Source organism: Molossus molossus, unplaced genomic scaffold (assembly GCF_014108415.1).
Source record: "Molossus molossus isolate mMolMol1 unplaced genomic scaffold, mMolMol1.p scaffold_m16_p_41, whole genome shotgun sequence".
NCBI lineage: Eukaryota > Metazoa > Chordata > Mammalia > Chiroptera > Molossidae > Molossus > Molossus molossus.
The window spans coordinates 259,123-277,666 of NW_023425379.1; the positions used below are offsets into that span (position 1 = coordinate 259,123).

General features: G+C 47.1%; 1 protein-coding gene across 1 annotated transcript in view; it reads right to left on the reverse strand.

Moving 5' to 3' along the window:
- TRIM3 (tripartite motif containing 3) overlaps window positions 1-18,544 on the reverse strand; it is a 29,414-nt gene continuing 10,870 nt past the window's right edge. The window contains exons 3-12 of the mRNA XM_036242217.1: window positions 9,756-9,987; window positions 9,382-9,533; window positions 8,986-9,166; window positions 7,980-8,712; window positions 7,748-7,851; window positions 2,661-2,828; window positions 2,306-2,474; window positions 1,988-2,058; window positions 689-829; window positions 1-568 (exon numbers count right to left, since the gene is read on the reverse strand). Coding sequence (XP_036098110.1) covers window positions 416-568; window positions 689-829; window positions 1,988-2,058; window positions 2,306-2,474; window positions 2,661-2,828; window positions 7,748-7,851; window positions 7,980-8,712; window positions 8,986-9,166; window positions 9,382-9,533; window positions 9,756-9,987 — 2,104 coding nt within the window. The 3' untranslated portion in view covers window positions 1-415. The remainder of the gene's footprint in view (window positions 569-688; window positions 830-1,987; window positions 2,059-2,305; window positions 2,475-2,660; window positions 2,829-7,747; window positions 7,852-7,979; window positions 8,713-8,985; window positions 9,167-9,381; window positions 9,534-9,755; window positions 9,988-18,544) is intronic.

Sequence of the window (18,544 nt, forward strand, 5' to 3'; positions counted from 1 at the left end):
TGGCGAACACATTTATTTAATATGGGGGTGGGGTATTGCTGTCTCTGTCAGTGTGTATGGGGTGGTAGGGAGACAACCAAAGGGACTTCTGCCCTGGAGTGAGAAGCTGTTCTGGCCCCAGGTTGGGGGGTGGGGAGCAGACTGAGGGGACAGGGGAGGTGTGTAAAGGCGGGAGGGTGAAGCTCTGCACACGTCCTTGGGACCACAGTCCAGGCCCACCCAGTCACCAAAGCAAGAACCGAATAAATAAAGTGCAACCGTGGGGGTGGGAGATGGGGAGAGGGAGGGCACTGGGCGCACCCACGCCCACAGCCCACATTCAGTGCTGCCAGGCCTAGCCCACCCACGGGCCAGACCCTCCTGTCCAATCCCCCTATGTCCGTCCCTCCATGAGCCAGGCAGGGCCCCTGTGCCGCTACTGGAGGTAGCGATAGGCCTTAAAGCAGTGGTTGCCAGCATCGGCCACCACCACGTGGCCGTCCGAGGTCAGTGCCAGGCCCTGTGGGCCGTATAGTGGCTCTGCAGATGTGTTGATGTAGGACAGGAAGGAGCCGGCGCTGTCGAATACCTGGGGAATGAGTGAAGAACGAGAGAGAGGTGAGGCAGGCCGATGAGATGTATCTCTGGGCTGCGTGCACAGGGCACAGCAGGAAACCTCACCTTCATGCCGTCCCTGGGCTTTACTCACCTGGATGCGGCTGTTGCCCCAGTCAGCCACAATGATGTTCCCATTGGAGTCCACAGCTACTCCTGTGGGGGCGTTGAACTGCCCGTTGCCCTCACCATGGGAGCCAAACTTGAAGAGGAACTCTCCGTCGGCACTGTACACCTGGCAGGGCAAAGGGCTGGGGGCTGGGGACATGGCCTCAGGCAGAGGGCAGGGTCTTGGAGGAGGATGGGGTGAAGGCCTAGGGTTGAGGACACTCGGATCTGCAGCTACAGCCCAGATCTTCCCATCCACGCACCCAGTGCTGCTAGACATCTCCAGCTGATGTTCCTCGGACCTATCAAATCTAGCAGCCCGTCTTCCCTGGGAAAGCAGTTCTGACTTCTTGTTCGGTGACTGGCAACACCCATTTGGCCATGAGCCATTGTCGGCTCCACCTTCTCCTCTGCTTGACAGCCAATGAACTAGCACAATGGCCGATTCTGTCTCAAATCTGTACCCTGTGTATATATTACCACTGCAATGGTCCTTATCTGATTATTGCAAAAGATTGCCCTTCTTGCCTCTAGCCTTGCCCCAGCCAGAGTGACCTTTCTAAGACACACAGGATTGCATCACCCCTCCTGCCTGCAGTCCTTCAGTGACTCCCCATAGCTCTTAGGAAGAGAGCAAGCTCCTTGTAAAGAACACACAAGACTCATCCTCGTAAACGCAGTCGCAACTACCTGCAGTTTCTTGAACACACCATAAGCAGTGGTTCTCAACCTTCCTAATGCTGCGACCCTTTAATACAGTTCCTCATGATGTGGTGACCCCCCAACCATAAAATTATTTTTTTTGCTACTTCATCACTGTAATTTTGCTACTGTTATGTCTTACGTGACTCCTGTGAAAGGGCTGTTCGACCCCCAAAGGGGTCGCAACCCACAGGTTGAGGACCACTGCATAAGGGTTCCCACTGCCAGTTCTTGGCTCCTCTGGTCCCCTTTGCCTCAAATCCTCTCCTTCTTCTCTAGCTTCTTGGTAATTCTCACTGGTGTTTTCGGCCACTCTGTCTCACCTGCTATGCTTCTGCTTGCCCTTGAATTCCTCTACACGTCCTTATCACAAAACTATGACATTGTATCATAATATACCAGTTAACTCTTCTCTTCTCTGCTAGCCTGTAACTAAGAAGACAGGGAAAGTATTTACTTGATTCATGACCGTGTCCCTGTCACCTCTAGCATAGTGCCTGGGTCAAAGGGCCACACCATAAATGTTTACTGTGCAAAGGAGTCATCTTCAGGGGAGAAAAGGGAGGTGAGAGAAGACACTGACCTTCACTGAATGGTTATGGAAATCCGTCACAACGATCTCATTCTTGTTGTTCACAGCCACAAAATGGGGCCCTGGAAATATAAAGTGGTCTCTAGCGCAGTGGCTGGGATTCTGAATGGGACGGGGAAGAATCCCTGCAGTGATAAATCTGGAGTGTTAGGATAGGGGTGGGGTCCCTGGGATGACGGTGCTAAGGTACACTGAAGGGAAGGGTTCCCTAGGGCCAAGACACAGGAGCAGGGGTCTTTAGAGCTGAGGTACCCAGGGGTTCTCTGGGACTGGGGAATTGGAATAGATGTCTGAGTTGTCTCCCAATACCTGCAAAGTGACGGTCAGTGGCCCCACGGCCCCCAAAACGGCCAACCAGCTTCCCATTGGGTTGGAAGGTAAAGACACAGCAAGACTTGTTGTCAACCACAATGATATGTCCATTGCGGTCCACAGCCACCCCTTTGGGGCCCATGAGGCGGCCAGCTCCAATCTTGGTCTGGAGGAAGGAGATATGCATTAGGGTCTTTATCCTGCCTGGTGGGGAAAACAGTCCCAGCCTGGCACCAAAGCAGAATCTTGGGCTGGGGATGGACTGATCCAGGCCCAACCACCAGAGGGCACTAGAATGGCCACTTCAGCTGACCACCAGGGGTGCAGAGTGCTTTGACAGTAAGGTTCTCACCTTGAACTTGCCCTCAGGGGAGAAGATGCTGACCCAACGGTTGTCATAGTCTGCCACAATAATGTCTCCGTTGGTGTCCACTGCTACACCTGTGGGGCGTTGTAGCTGCCCAGGCGAGCGCCCTCGGACCCCAAAGCGGAACTTGAACTGGCCTTCATTGGAGAAAACCTGGAGCAGAGGATCAAGGGAGGGAGGGGGAGGAGGGGAGAGACTGTGGGCACAGAGGGAAGGGAGCAGGATCCTGAGGAAGGAGACCCCCCCATTCATTCATTCATCCAACAAGCACCGATGACACCAGGTCAGGAGCACAGAGAAGACTCAGACGCGGCCACAGACCTCCGGGCACAGGCAGCAGAGGTGTGCATGGGGCTTTACGGATATGAAAGGCGTGAGGGGGAGTGGTCAGGAAGGGCTCCAAGAGAAGAGGATATCTGAGCTAACAGGCGAAAAGGATGCCAAGAGATGAACGGAAGTTGGCTAGTAAGAAGCAGGAGGAAAGGCTTTAAGCAGAGTGGACAGTATGTAAAAGGCAGAGTCCAGTAGGGGTCCTGCTTATCCGCAAACAACAGGAGTCAGGTTTTATCCTGGACATAATGAGGATTCACTAAAAATTTCTGGGCAGAGGAGTGACAAAATGAGATTTGCTTTTGTGGTATAATAAGACAGTTGTTTGGTCTTTGTCCCCGGTGCCTGGCACACAGCTCCTCAAAGCCCAGGAATTCCAAGTGATAGGAGTATCTTTTATCATTCACACGGGCCCTCTTCTGAGTTTATGCTACTGCAGTGACTTAGGGTGGGAACCCTAGACAGCCTGAGGATGAGGCTGGTCATCAGAAAGACCAAATGATTAAATGGTTGAAACAACCCTACCCACAAACCCCTGGGAAGGGTGTGTGTGTGTGTGTGTGTGTGTGTGTGTGTGTGTGCGTGCACACACACACATAAATTAAACTCTATAAAAACTCTTGAAGAAGATTTGATGAGTTTCTGGGTTGATACTGAGAGGATGGTGCACCCAGATCCACAGAGATGAAAGTTCCTGCACTAGGGACTCTTCCAGACCTTGCCTATGGACCTCTCCATCTAGCTGTTCATCCATATCCTTCAGCAGATCCTTTACAGTAAATGGTAAACATAGGCACGTTTCTCTGAGTTCTGTAAACCTCACTAGCTAATTAATAGAATTTAAAGAGGGGGTTGTGAGAACTTCCAACTTCCAACTGGTCGGTCAGTGCACAGGTGACAACCTGACTTGCGACTGGTGTCTGAAGTGGGGCCAGCTTATGGGACTGAGCCCTTAACCTGTGGGATATGACACTATCTCTAGATACACAGTGTCAGAATTGAGTTTAATTCACAGAACATCTGGTCAGTATCCACTAAAATTGGAGAACTGCTTGGTAATATTGGAAAAAAACACATTGGAGCTTTTAAGAAAGAACACTCTGGCTGCAGGGCGGAGTCAAGACTGGACGCTAGCCAACCACTCAAGGCTGCTGCAGCAGTTCAGGTGTGAAATGATGATGACTTGGACCAGGGCACTGCTAGAGGGCAGTAGATGGACTCAAGAGACATAGTGGAGGTAGACTCAACAAGACTTGGTAGCAGACAGGAGGGGGTTGGGGTGGGGAAATGGACAAGGATCAGTCCTTCCAGCTATGGGGCTGACAAGGCAACCTTCTTCCTGGACAGAATAAATCTTTCAACCTCTTGCCCTCTCCTACCTCCTCCACCTTAGCCACCCAACATACTCAGGTCTCCATCCTAAAAGCACCTCCTTTAAGGCTCCTTCCCTCTACAGCTAAGCCTTCTTGCCTCTCCTTTGCAGCCAAAACATTACTCACCACTTACTGCATAAGTCAAACACTACTTTGTTATCGGCTCTGGGGACATAAGATGAATCAGAGCCAAGGAGCAGCCTTGGATAGCAAAAGTTCTGGGTCTTGGCCTTCAGTGTTCACCCAGACCTGCTTCCTCCTTAGTGGACTGGGCCCCTATCCTCACCCTACCCCCATCTCTTAGGCCTGCAAGGCTGTTTGAACTGGTCCCACCAAGAGACATCACTCCCTCCTGATGCAGACCTTCCACCATGCCCTCACCTGTTCTGCTCTGTTGTCCTGTGGTGGGACAGCATTGCTAGCATGAGAAGGGCAGGACCACAGACTGAAGAGCTGATGTGAGAGAGACTAAAAGATTCTCCCAGATAAGCAGTGAGATTATGCATGTGCCTCCTTTGGTCTGAGCAGCTCAGTTTCCAGCTCAGAACTGATGGAGCCTGGGGGGTGGGGGATGTCTTACTTTTCCTGTCCTCTCTTACGCCACCCCTTACATCTGGCCAACTATTCATCTTTCGAGTCTCAGAGAAAGATGAATTCTTCAGAGAAGCCTTTGGTAACCAACTCCACCCCCTGAATCAATGTATACACATACAGTCAGGTCTCCATGATATATGCTTTATAGCTCTCTTCCTAACAACCATCACTTCTGTAACTAAATATCTCTGTTCCCTGCTAAGAATGTAAGTACTTGGTGGGGCTGGGGCTACCTCTTCTTTGCTGTTGCATTGGCAGCCCTGGTATAGCAATGGGCATATAGCAGGCATTCAACAAATCTCAGATCAGAGCTGGGCATCTCCACTTGAATGCTATACAGCAATCTCAAACCCAACATGTGCAAAAGTGAACTCATCAACTTATACCTGGATCTGTTCCTGAAGGGCAACACCACCTGCTCAGTGCACCAAGTCCTGCCATTCCTGATCCCTCCCTCTCCCTTGACAACTGAAGGCTCATCCAAAGTTGCCATATTTGCTTCCTTGACATCTCTAGTTTGGTGCCCTAGTTTGGTCTTTAACATCTCTCTGCTATATCACAGTAGCACTAAATAACTTTGGAATCTGAGCTTAATAGGGGAGAGAGACTAAAACAAAATAAAACAAACCAGTGATTCTGGCAAAGTATGAAAAGTGTTATAGCAAAAGGCTGAGGAGCTCAGAGAAGACTGTGATTAATATTCTGCCTGAAGGAAATGAGCAATCTTTCATAGAAAAGCTGGTAAAATTTCTGGATTAAGACAATTACTCAAATTATCAAATCAAATTCTTCACTCAGCCTCTACCATAGATGGGTCCAAAGGAAGAAAAGTTCACGAGGAGCCCAATCCTCAAGAACTGAGGGGTGCAGGTCACAGTCCACCTGGGAGTCCAGTCCACACCAGGCCTGAGGCCCCCAGAGTAAGAGAAACAGAAACGCAGTTTTGGAATCCGAGTCAGGCTCCTAGCAGCTAGGAAGTTGGGGTACAGGTGGGAGTAGGAACAAGAAAGACTACTATAGGAGTAGAAAGTGCTTGAATGAGAGGGTCTCTACCAGGCCCTCCCTCTCATTTCCCCCCTGAAACAGTGGACAAACACAGCCCCTCATTGGAGAGACAAAGCAGCACATGTCATTCTGTGCATGTGAGCACTCATGTGTATGCACACTAGGGACAGTTTCCCAAATCTCAGTGTTTGTGCCAGAAAGCATCCCTGGCATAAGGAACAAAAAAAGAGATAGAGGGTGGAGGGAGTGACTGAGTAGGGCCCCAGAAACACCCCACTGCTTGTACCCCACCCCATCTCCTCCTCACTATCCAGGCTGCATCCAAATACCTCCCTGTGCTGAACTGGGCCTCTCCATTCCTCTGCTCCTAAGAATAAGATAGGAATAAATGCTGGCTGGAAATACAGGACTGGGAATATGATCATGGAAAAGCTCCTGGCACTTGTAGCGTGAGTGGAAAGCAGGGACCAGGGAGGATCTGACATTGAGGTGACAGACCTCTGGCAGAGCTGAATCTATGACAGGGCTACTCAGGCCGGGTCAGGAAGACATGTAAATTAATAGGTGTTGAGAAGTAAGGATCTTCAGGGGAAAGTTTTGCTCCCTGATAAAGGGTTTCCATGAACTGAAGTTCAGGGTAGTTAGAAACAATCCAGTACAGGATAAGCTCAGTGTGACCTCAGCTACTTGGCTCCTAATAGTAATCTACCTCCAGCTCCTCTGGGATCTTTCCAGTTCCCAGAGCGACCCCCTCCAGCACTCTCCCACCTCCTGGCTTTTGTTGACAGCCTCCACCTGGACAATGATATTTTTAACTAACATTAGAAGGTTCAGGAGGTGTCGGGGCATGGTGCATTATGTCATTTAATGCTTCCAGCAACCCCATGAGGTATTCTTTTCCTAATTTTACACATGAGTTAACTGAAGCTCAGAGAGGTCACATGACTTGTCAGTAAGTGGCAGAGCTAGGATTCAAGCTCAGGTATCTGGTTTCAGAGCCTGAGCTTTTAACTGCTCTGCTGTGTCTACCACACGGGGCTCTGTAGTAAACCCGCCAATAGGCTCTGGGTTTACTACGAAGAATAAACAGAGAAAACCACATTTTCTGGCTTTAAAGAGCTTCAAGTGCAGCAGAGGCCATGTCCATTTGTGTGGTGGATGCTTTAATCAGGTGTGTGAGGGGCTGGGAGGACAAGAGGCAGGACCACCTGTGAGTGTGCACAATAGTCTTACCACTGAAGACACCCCTTTTCACAGGTTAACCCCATTTGACTGTCTAGTCGACCGGATGTTTACAGAGACTGGTGCAGACAATATACATTCTGGAGCCAGGAAGGTATGTTGGAACATAGCCCGGAAGGGCAGAGCCAGCATCCTGACCACGTGGTGGTAAAAAGGGGAGAAAGGTAGCCAGCCAGGTGGAGGCTCAAGTGGAGGCAGAGGGGAAGGAAGAATAGGCCAGATATTTGGGGCCCAGGAGCTGGTCTGGGCTGAGCCATGGCCTGGGAGGTATAAGCCGCCAGCACAGTGAATTCTGGTGCCTAACGGTGAACGTGGTTACCATTGTGGCCAGTGGGGTGAGGTTGCAAGTGGGTAAGTGAAGGGTAGTGCTATGATTTATAGTTCTTTAGGGAATAGTACTATCGTGTAGGGCTTCTTCTTTCAGGAAGGGACCTATACAGTTTTTTGGGTTGTTGGGTTTTTTTTTGTCCAGAGGCTGTAGCTAGAGGACCTTTACTTTGGTGTTGGGGAAGCTGGACAGGCGCTCACCTGAATACATTGGTTGTTGCTGTCTGCTACCACTATGCGGCCACTGCTAGCTGCGGACACACCCTGTAAATTGGTGAATTCGCCCTTCTCCCTTCCGCGACTGCCTGTGGGAAAGGGATGTGGGGGGAAACAAGAGAGTTCATTCCCAGTTCATTTTGAAACTCCCTGCCCTCTTCGCCCCACCTCCTGCCTGAGCCCGCCTCTGCCTGGCCCCGCCCCCGGCCTTCTGTACCAACTCGGAACACGAGCTCGTCCTCAATGGGGTTGTCCTTCCGCTTGCCGCCTGTGCTGTACATGGAGCTGGGCCTCCTTACTGCCTTCTGGCGCACGTGGCTGCCTGGGCCGCCAGGCGACTTAACGCGGCGCTTGACATCATCTGGGGAAGGTGGCAGGTCCCCCGGCCGCAGGGCACGCACGCGGAAGGGGCTGCCACGCACCGGCTGGCCGTAGAGCAGCACTGAGAGGAGCAGCTCGCCCTCAGAGCGCGCTGTGTACACCAGCTCATAGGTGCCGTTCTTGTGGTCCACCACTGGCACAGGAAGGCGCGTGCCATCCGGGCCGGTGAGCTCCGCTCGCAGCTCGGCGCTGCCGGTGCGTACCAGCCGCCCATCCTTGTCTTTGGTAGTGACGGTGAGTGAGGCGGGCTGGCCCACCAGCGCCTGGCGCAGGCCTTCGCCAGTGGCCACCGTCTCGTGTGCAGTGGCGCTCGTGGTGAGCAGCGCGCCCAGGTTGAGCACCGATCGCCGCAGCCCATCGACCTCGAGGACCAGTTCCAGCTGCGCGTTCTCGTGTGGCCGCTCTGGGAAGGCCTGCGCCGCCAACGCTGCCAGCCGCTCTCTCATGTGCTTGCGCACCAGCAACACCTCCGGGGCTGAGCCCAGGCGCAGGGCCTGCTCCGCGAAGCTGCAGCTACTGCCAATGTGCTCCTGACCCTGGCGCAGTGTGTCTAGCTGTGTCTGCAACACCTGAGGAGGGGTTAGGGGTGGGCTAGGTGAGAAGACTGGCGCAGAGGGGCGTCTCTGTGACTCCTGATGAACTTAGAGTACTATGGCATGAAAGAAATACGAGAGAGGGAGTGTGGACAATGGACATAGATGCCAGCAGCACCTTGGAGCCATATCAGGAGGCAGAAGGTATAGACTAGGGGAAGGGGTGTGCAAGTGTGGAAAGCAGAGACGCACGGAGGCAATAAGGCCTTCTCGTGATGGGCGTTGGTAGGGAAGGGTGAAGAAACGCACCTTCTGCTTCGCCCCACAAATGGCCTCTAGGTCGCTGACCAGCGCCTGCTTACGCTGCTGCAGCGCTTGCTCCAAGTCCTCGAAGGCTGCGCTGATCTGGGCCAGGGCCTCCGCCTTGCGCTCCTGCAACTGCTGGCTGATGCCCCCCACTAAGGCGATAGCTGCGGACAGCTGTGGCAGTCTGGGGAAGGGAAACATCTCATACTGGGGTGGCTTGAGGTGCCCTTACCAAACCATTCCTTCTCCCTACTTCTGCCCTCCAGTAGATCCCCTACCTGAGGCCTCCCTGCTCTCTCTCAGAATTTTATCTCTACCCTCCCCAGGGTCCCTCCCCTGCCCCCGTTGAGACTCCATCTCTGATGGCACCACCAGCCCAGGTTCCCGTCAGGCGCCTACCGGCCGCGCACTGCCTCAAGCTGGCGCTGCAGAGCGGCCTTGTGCTGCTCCACGACATCACGCAGCAGCACCGTGCCGTGCTCCCGGTGCTCCCCTGCGCGACACTCGCCGCACATGGCTGTCTCACAGGCCTCACAGTAAAACTCCATCGTCTGGCAGCATAAAGACTCCAGTCAGGCAACGGCTAGACACCAAACTTCTTGCCCCTCCCCTCCCCCATCTGTCCTCCTTGCCCCTCACCTTCCAGGTGTGCCCCCTACCTGGACCACTTATCCAGAGAAACACCTCTCACCCACAGCCACTCGGCCCCCTCCCCCACCCACTCCTCCCCTTCCACCCCAAGTCCTGGCCTCACTGGGCCTGCTTGGGCCCACCTTGCCTTCATGGTTGGGGCAGGAAAGGGGGCGGCCAGCCACTGCGCTGAGGGGGTGGGGGTCTTCGGGGTCGTGGGCCCCATCAGGTGCCTGCTGCATCGCCTCCATGAGGCTGCTGATGAAGAAGTTATTCTGCAGTGCAGAGACGCCCTGCTCCGGGAGGATGGACGTCTGCCGACACACTGGACAGGACAACGTCAGGCTCTGGGCAGGGATATAGTTCTGGAGGCATCTGGCCAGGGAGGAAGGAAGGGGTGGGGCAGCGTCAGTGCACCCTTCCTCACCCTTTCCACGGGTGCTGATCCCTCTCCTCACAGGGGTGCTGTTATGCTGTTATACTTCATTTGGAAACCTCTCTGGCATCTTGTCCTGCCAGCAGGTATAAAAGGTCTCATCTCTCACAACTGAGTGGAAACACATCCTTGACCTCCCTCAGAGGAGCTGACATATCCGCATTCCTCAGTGTGCACAAACACAGGTTCTCCTTTCACAGGTGTTAACAAACCCTTCTCATAGAAAAATGTGCAACTAACTAGCCCTTACTTTATTAACTCATTAAACATTTTCTGACTGCCTGCTCTTGTCAAATTTGTGCCAAGCTCTGGGGATATAAAGATAAAGCACAGTGAGCACTTCTAAAATACTTCACTCTACCAAGGAGTGTTTATAGAAGTACTGAAATAGAGAGTTTAAAGAAGTAAACAGTGTAATGATTAAGGGTGTGGATCCTGGGACTGGGCTTCCTGGGTTCAATTCCCAGGTTAGTGGACTAAACTGTGACCCCTGACAAGTTACTTAACTTGGATGAGCCAAGGATTCTTCCTTTGTAAATGGAGACAATACAGACTCCACAGGGTGGTGGTGGATTAAATATAAAGGGCTTATATGCCTAACTCACAGAAAGCACTGAATATTGCTTTGAGTATTTGCCTAACTCATAGAGAACACTATATATTGTAGGCTATTATTTATTATCATTAATAAAAGGAATAGCGTAGATGCACTGATAAGGAGATGCACAGAGGGGCATCTGGGTCAGGGTGGGTGGAGAGGGTAGGCAGGAAAGGTTTCAGAGGAGGTGATGTAAACTAAGTCTCCATGGATAAATAATGTTAGCCTGACCAAAGGAAGGTGCAGGGAGAGGAGGAAGAGTGTTCCAGACATAGAAAGCATTCAGAAACAGCATAGTGTGGGTAGGGAATTATAAACAGCTTGATATAGCTGGAGACCAAATCCAAGATGAGGAATGGTAACAGGAGTCTGGAGAGAGACACAGGAGCCAGTTTATGGAGGGCCTTGGGGGGCCATACCAAGGAGCTTAGAAGTCACTGCAACAGAAAAAGGGAGCCACTGGAGCACGGGACAGTCAGGTTTACATTTTATCAAGCTCCTCTTCACTGCCTCTTGGTGGAGGGTAAATCTGAATGTGACCAGACAGCAGGCAAGGGGTGGTAACATTATCATCATCATCCAATTATCATTTACTAAGCACTATGTGCCAGGTGCTGTGCTTTACACTTTATTTATGTAAACAGACTCAGAAAGAGTAAGTAGTCCAAGGTAACAAAGCTAGTGAGCACTGGAGCCTGGATCCAAATGCAAGGTGAGGCATGGGCTTAACCAAGATACTCTTGCAACAGTTTAGGCAACAGATGAGAAGACCTAGATTTAGGCAGTAGCAATGTAGACTAAGGTGGAACAAATCTGAGAAGTATTTAAGAGGCTAGTATGAGGTATTGTCTGGTTAGATATGGGGAATGAGAGATGAGTCATGGTTGACTCCGGGATTCCTAGCTTAGAGAGCTGAGTGGATGGTGTTGGCATTCACTGAGATGAGAAACACAGAAAAAGGAGTGGTTTATAGGGAAGTTCAGCTTGGCCTGTCTGTAACAGTGAACATCCAGGTAGAGGGGACCTGTAGACAGCTGGGGAGAAGGCAGAACAGAGCTATAGATGAGGATGCATCAATATTTACATGGCCTCTGTAGCCATGGGAAAGGATGCAATCAGCCAAGGATGGGTAGGCAATGATAGAAACAGGTCAGAGCACCCAGCAAATACTGAACAAGGGGAGCAAAGAGCAATGGGCAGAGAGGCGGGGGAGAGACTGTGTCAGAGCAGCAAAGTGAACAGCACAATTCCAGAAAGAGGGAATGAGGAGTCATCAGTGTCTAAAGCAGCTGAAGAGTCAGGGAATGTTAAGGACTGGGAAATAAAAGTTGGCAAATGTGAGAGTACTTTTGTCCATAAGGAAAACAGAGAGATCAGAGTAGCCAGGGGAGAAAAGCTCGACTGGCCAGTTGCAGAGTGAATGGGAGGTTAGAAGTTTGAGTAAGAAGGGGGTTGAGAGATTGAATGGCAATTAGTGGGACAAAGACATAAACAGTTTTTATCTGTTTGTGATGGGAGCCTTGAGCATGTTCATAAATTGAGAAGCCAGTGGAGAAGGAAAGGTGGAAGAGACTAGAAGACCCAGAAGAAGGTCTATGGATGGGGAAGTAGCACAGATTGGTCCTCTGATTGGACGAGAGAGGTGGGTGTACTTGAGCATGGGAGCAAATTTAAAGAGAATGTGCCTAACTCGCCTCAGGCAAGATCAGGTGCTCAGAGTAAAAGAGGGAGGATTCAGTAGAACAGGAGGGCTGGGAGTAGTCACCGAAGGGAGGAGGAGAGGATGCTTACAGACTGAGGGCAGCATGTTTGGAGACCACAAACATGTTGCAAACTTTCCCATATCCTCAATCTCTTCTGTTAATGTTCTCCATACCTCTAGATCTGAACTAGTTACTTTTATTTATTTGACAAACAGTATGTGCCAGGCACAATTCTAAGTGCTTCACAAATATTAACTTATTTGTGACCTATTTTTCCCTGCAGTCCTCTCAAGTAGAGAGTGGTTTTTGTGTCATACTCCACATTCCTTAGGGCCAGAAGGTGGGGTGGAGTCCTCCCCACCCCCAGCTGGAACATTTCTAAACCATTCTTCAGCTCCTTGAAAGCTCATGCTTTCTGTCCACACCACCTCCTTTTTACTGTCTCTGCTAACTTCATGGTTGCTTCCCCAGTTGTTAAAGTCTTTCCTCTGGTTTACTCTCTTCTGTTAACCACTGTCCCATTACCCTCCCCCTCCTGCCATCAGTCCCAGTGGCTCTAACATCCACAAGGTGACCCATCCACTATTAGGATTTCTTAGTTCCTTGATCTCCTCATCCCCAGTGATCTTTTCTTCCACTTCATCTCAGCTGTCCACTCCCATGCTCCTACCACCACCCACATCCCATCTACGATTTGCATTTCAATCATTCCACTCTGTTCCCCAAGAGCTCTCTTCTCAGCTCATGGAATCTGGTATTTCCCCTGCAAAATTCCTTCAAACTCATCAAGATCTCCTTCCTTTTGTTGAGCTTTCCTGGCTTACAACAGCTTCCTAACTGGATTCCTGTTTCCACTCTTACTTCTCTACAATCCCTTTTCAACACAGCAGCCAGAGTGAGCTTTTAAAAATCTAATTTATATCATATTATTTCCCTGCTAAAATAAATCCTCCAATGGTTTTTCAATGCATTTAGAATAAAATCCAAATACTTTCCTAAAACTGCCAAGCTACCCCATAACTGTTCTGACTCTTCTGGACCTCACTTCATCCCAGTTTCCTCCTCACTCAGCCGTACTGTCTTCTTTTCTGGTCTCTGAACATGCCTGTTTACTCCTTCCTTAAGGCCTTTGCATGGAACAATGCAAAGATTTTCCCATTGTCGGAACAATCTGCACATATCTTGCCTCCTTTTCATCCTCAGGTGTCAGGTCAAATATCACCTCCTAAATGAAGCCTTCACTGGCGACTCTATGTAGAATAGCCCCTGGCCCAACCACCCCTACTTAGTCCCTGTTTATTTCCTCAAAACACTTAGCACAAGCTGTGGCTCACCTATTTGATTATTTGCTTGCTTACTGTCCATCACTTCCCACTAGAACATAAGTTCTTTAAGAGCAGGGACCAAAATATAAATGAGTGAATAAATAGTAGTTAAGAGTAAAGGCTCTACAGAATACTATAAATGATTATACTCCAACAGATAGGAAAACCTAGAAAAATGCATAAATTCCTAAAAACACACAATACTCCAAGGTAAATCATGAAGAAATAGAAAATCTGAATAGACTGAATACAAGTTATGATATTGTATCAGCAATTTAAGCACCCCCCAAAAAAACACAAATGTCTAGAATCAGATGGCTTCACATGTGAATTCTACCATATATCCAAAGAAGAGTTAATACCTATCCTTCTCAAATTATTCCCCAAAATATGAAAAAGAAAGAAATGTTTTCAAACTCACTTTATGAGGCAAGCAATACCCTGATACCAAAACCAGACAGAGGCCCCACAAAAAAAAGAAAATTACAGGTCAATATCCCTGATGAATATAGATGGAAAATTCTCAACAAACTATTAGCAAGCCAAGTTCAAAAACACATTAAAAGATAATCAAGTAGGTTTATTCTAGGGATGCAAGGATGGTTCAATATCCTCAATTCAATCAATGTGATACATCACATTAACAAAACAATAAAAATCATATGATCATATCAATAAATGCAGAAAAGGCATCTGATAAAATTCAACATCTGTTTATAATTTGTAAAATTCTTAACAGCGTGGGAGATAGAGGAATTGTACAACAACATCATACTCAATGGTAAAAAGCTGAAAACTTTTCCTCTGAGATCAGGAATAAGACAAGGATGCCCACGTTTGCTGCTTTTATTTGATATAGTATTGGAAGTCCTAGTCATAGAAATTAGGCAAGAAAAAGAAATAAAAAGCATCCAAATTGGAAAAGAAGTACAACTGTCACTATTTACAGATGACACAATATTTATATAGAAAACCCTAAAGGCTCCACCAAAAATCTATTAGAAGTAATAAATATATTCAGTAAAGTTATAGGATACAAAATTAATCTACAGAAATTGATTGTGTTTCTATACATTAGTAACAAACTATCAGGAAGAGAAACAATCCCATGTATAGTTTTTTCAAAAAGAATAAAATAGCTAGGATTAAATTTAACCAAAGAAGTCAAAGATCTTTACTCTGAAAACTATAAGGCATTGATAAAGAAATTGAAGATGACACAAATAAATATAAAGGTATACCATGCTCATAAATTGGAATAATTAATATAGTTGAAATGTCCATTCTACTGAAAGCAATCTACAGATTCAATGCAATCCCCATCAAAATACCAATGGCATTTTTTACAGAACTAGAAAAACTAATCCTAAAATTATTATTATTATTTTATCCTCACCAGAGGACATTCATCTTCAGATAGAGCAGGAGGGAGAGAGGGAGGAAGAAAGAGAGAGAAACATCAACATGAGAGAGACACCCACACGACCCCAACGAGGGCTGGGGACAAACTGCAACTGAGGCACGTGCCCTTAGCAGGAACTGAACCCAGGTCTCTCTGGACCATGAACCGATGCTCTAACCACTGAGCAAACCAGCTAGGGCAATAATAATCCTAAAATTTGTATGGGACTACACAATAGCCAAAGCAACTGTGAGAAAGAAGAACAAAGCTGGAGATACCAGAGTTCTTGATTCTAAACTTACTACAAAGATACAGTAATCAAAACAGTGTGAGCCCTGGCCGGTTTGGCTCAGCAGTTGGAGCGTCGGCCTGCGGTACAGAGAGACCCGGGTTCGGTTCCCGCTAAGGGCACGTACCTCGGTTGCAGTTTGTCCCCGGCCCTGGTTGGTCGTGCGGGTGGCAGCCACTCGATGTGTCCCCTTCACATCGATGTTTCTCTCTCTCTCTCTTCCTCTCTATCCCTCCCGCTCTATCTGAACAAAAATGGAAAAATGTCCTCGGGTGAGGATAAAAAAAAAAAAAAACAGTGTGACACTGGCACAAAAACAGACACATATCAATGGAATATAGAATCCAAAAATAAACCCACATATATGTGGTCATTTAATCTATGACAAAGGAGGCAAATGGGGAAAAGGCAGTCTCTTTAATAAATAGTGCTGGGAAAACTGAACAGCTACATGCAAAAGAATAAAACTGGACCACTATTTTATATCATATACAAAAATAAATTCAAAATCGATTAAAGATTTGAATACAAGACCTGAAACCAATGAAACTCCTATAAGAAAACATAGGCAGCAAGCTCTTTGACATTGGTCTTAGCACTATTTTTTGGACCAGTCTCCTCAGGTATGGACAACAGAAGCAATAATAAACAAATGAAACTACATCAAACGAAAAAGCTTTTGCGCCCTACCCATGTGGTTCAGTGGATTGAGCGTCATCCCATGGACTGAGAGGTCCCAGTTCAATTCCCGATCAGGGCACATGTCTGGGTTTCGGGCTCAATCCCCAGTAGAGGGGGGGTGCAGGAGGCAGCAATTGATGTATCTCACATCAATGTTTCTATCTCTCTCTCTCTAAAAAAATCAATAAAAACATGTTTAAAAAATAAATAAAAATCTTTTGCACAGTGAAGGAAATCATGACCAAAACGCAAAGGCAACCAACAGAAAGAAAGAATATATTTGCAAATCATACATATGATATAGGGTTAACATCTAAAACATATAAAAAACTTACACAACGTAATAGCAAAAAAAAAAAACACAAAAAAAACCCCAAACAAGCCTAGTACTGGCACAAGAACAGGCATATAGGCCAGTAGACCAGTGGAACAGAACAGAGAAACCAGAAATGGACCCGAGGCAATATGCTCAATTAATATTTGACAAAGGTGGCAAGAGCATACAGTGGAGTAAAGACAGCCTCTTTAATAAATGGTGTTGGGGAAATCGGACAGCTACGTGCAAAAAAATGAAACTAGACCATCAACTTACACCATACACAAGAATCAACGCAAAATGGATAAAAGACTTAAATGTGACTCATGAATCCATAAAAATTCTAGAAGAAACTGTAGGCAACAAAATTTCAGACATCATACGCAGCAGAATTTTCACTGATACATCACCTAAGGCAACAGAAACAAAGGAGAAAATGAACACATGGGACTACATCAAACTAAAAAGCTTCTGCACAGCAAAAGATACAATCATCAAAATGGAAAGGCAACCCACTGTATGGGAGAGCATCATTGTCAATGATACATCAGATAAGGGGTTAATTTCCAAAATATATAGAGTGCTCATACAACTCCACAAAAGGAAGACAAAGAACCCAATTAAAAAATGGGTAGAGGACCTAAATAGACACCTCTCCAAACAGGACATACAAATGGCCAAGAGACATATGAAGAAATGCTCAACATCACTAATCATCAGAGAGAGGCAAATTAAAACAACAATGAGGTATCACCTCACACCTGTCAGAATGGTCACCATCAACAAATCATCAAACAACAAGTGCTGGTGAGTGTGTGGAGAAAAGGGGACTCTAGTACACTGCTGGTGGGAATGCAGACTGGTGCAGCCACTATGGAAAATAATACGGTGTTACCTCAAAAAATTAAAAATTGAACTTCCATTTGATCCAGTGATCCCACTTCTAGGAATATACCCTAAGAAGCCTGAAACACCAATCAGAAACACCCCCATGTTTGTAGCAGCACTATTTACAATAGCTAAGATCTGGAAACAACCCAAGTGTCCATCAGTAGATGAATGGATAAAAAAAAGCTGTGGTACATATACACAATGGAGTACTATGCAACTGTAAGAAAGAAAGATCTCTTATCCTTTGAGACGACATAGAGGGATCTGGAAAGTATTATCCTAAGCGAAACAAGCCAAACAGAGAAAGACAAGTATCATATGATCTCACTTATTGGTGAAATATAATGAACATAACAGTCTGAGGAATAAGGTAGTCCCAGGGACATGGAAGTGGGGTACAGACTGACAATTCCCAGAGGAGGGGGTTGTGGGGGAGAGATAAACCACAGAACTTATATGCATGTATGCATGAACAATGGACATGGACAACAAAGCTGGGGACAGGGTAGGGAGGGAGTGGGAGGGAGGAATCAGTGGGGGAAAAAGGAGAAACATCTGTAACAAAAATTAATTAATTGATTAATTAAAAACATTAAAAAATAAAGATAAAAATGAATTTTATCACCTTAAAAAAAAAACAAATAAAAAATGGGCAGAGTACTTCAATAGACATTTTTCCAAAAAAGATATAGAGATGGCCAACAGGCACATGAAAAGATGCTCAGCATCACTAATCACCAAGGAAATGCAAATCAAGATCACAATGAGTTATTACAACACAACTGTCAGAATGGCTATTACCAAAAAGTCAAAAAGTAACAAGACTTGATGAGGATGTGGAAAAAAAGGAAACCCTCCTACATGTTGGTGGGGATGTCAAACGGTACAGCCGCCGTGGAAAACAGTATGGAGGTTACTCAAAAACATTAAAAATAAAACTATCATACAATCCAGCAATTTCTTATCAGAAGACAATAAAAATGCCAATTCACAAGATATATATACACCTCTATGGTCATTACAGTATAATTTACAATAGCCAAGTTATAGAAGGAACCTAAGTGTCCATTGATAGGGGAATGGATAAAGATGTGGGGTGTGTGTATGTATATGCACATACATATATACATATATTCACAAGCAATGGAATATTATTCAGCCATAAAAATAATTAAGTTTTGCCATTTGTAATGACATGGATGGACTTCAAGGGTATTATGCTAAGTGAAATAAGGCAGAGAAAAATAAACACTATATGATTTCATTTATATGTGGAATCTAAAAAACTAAA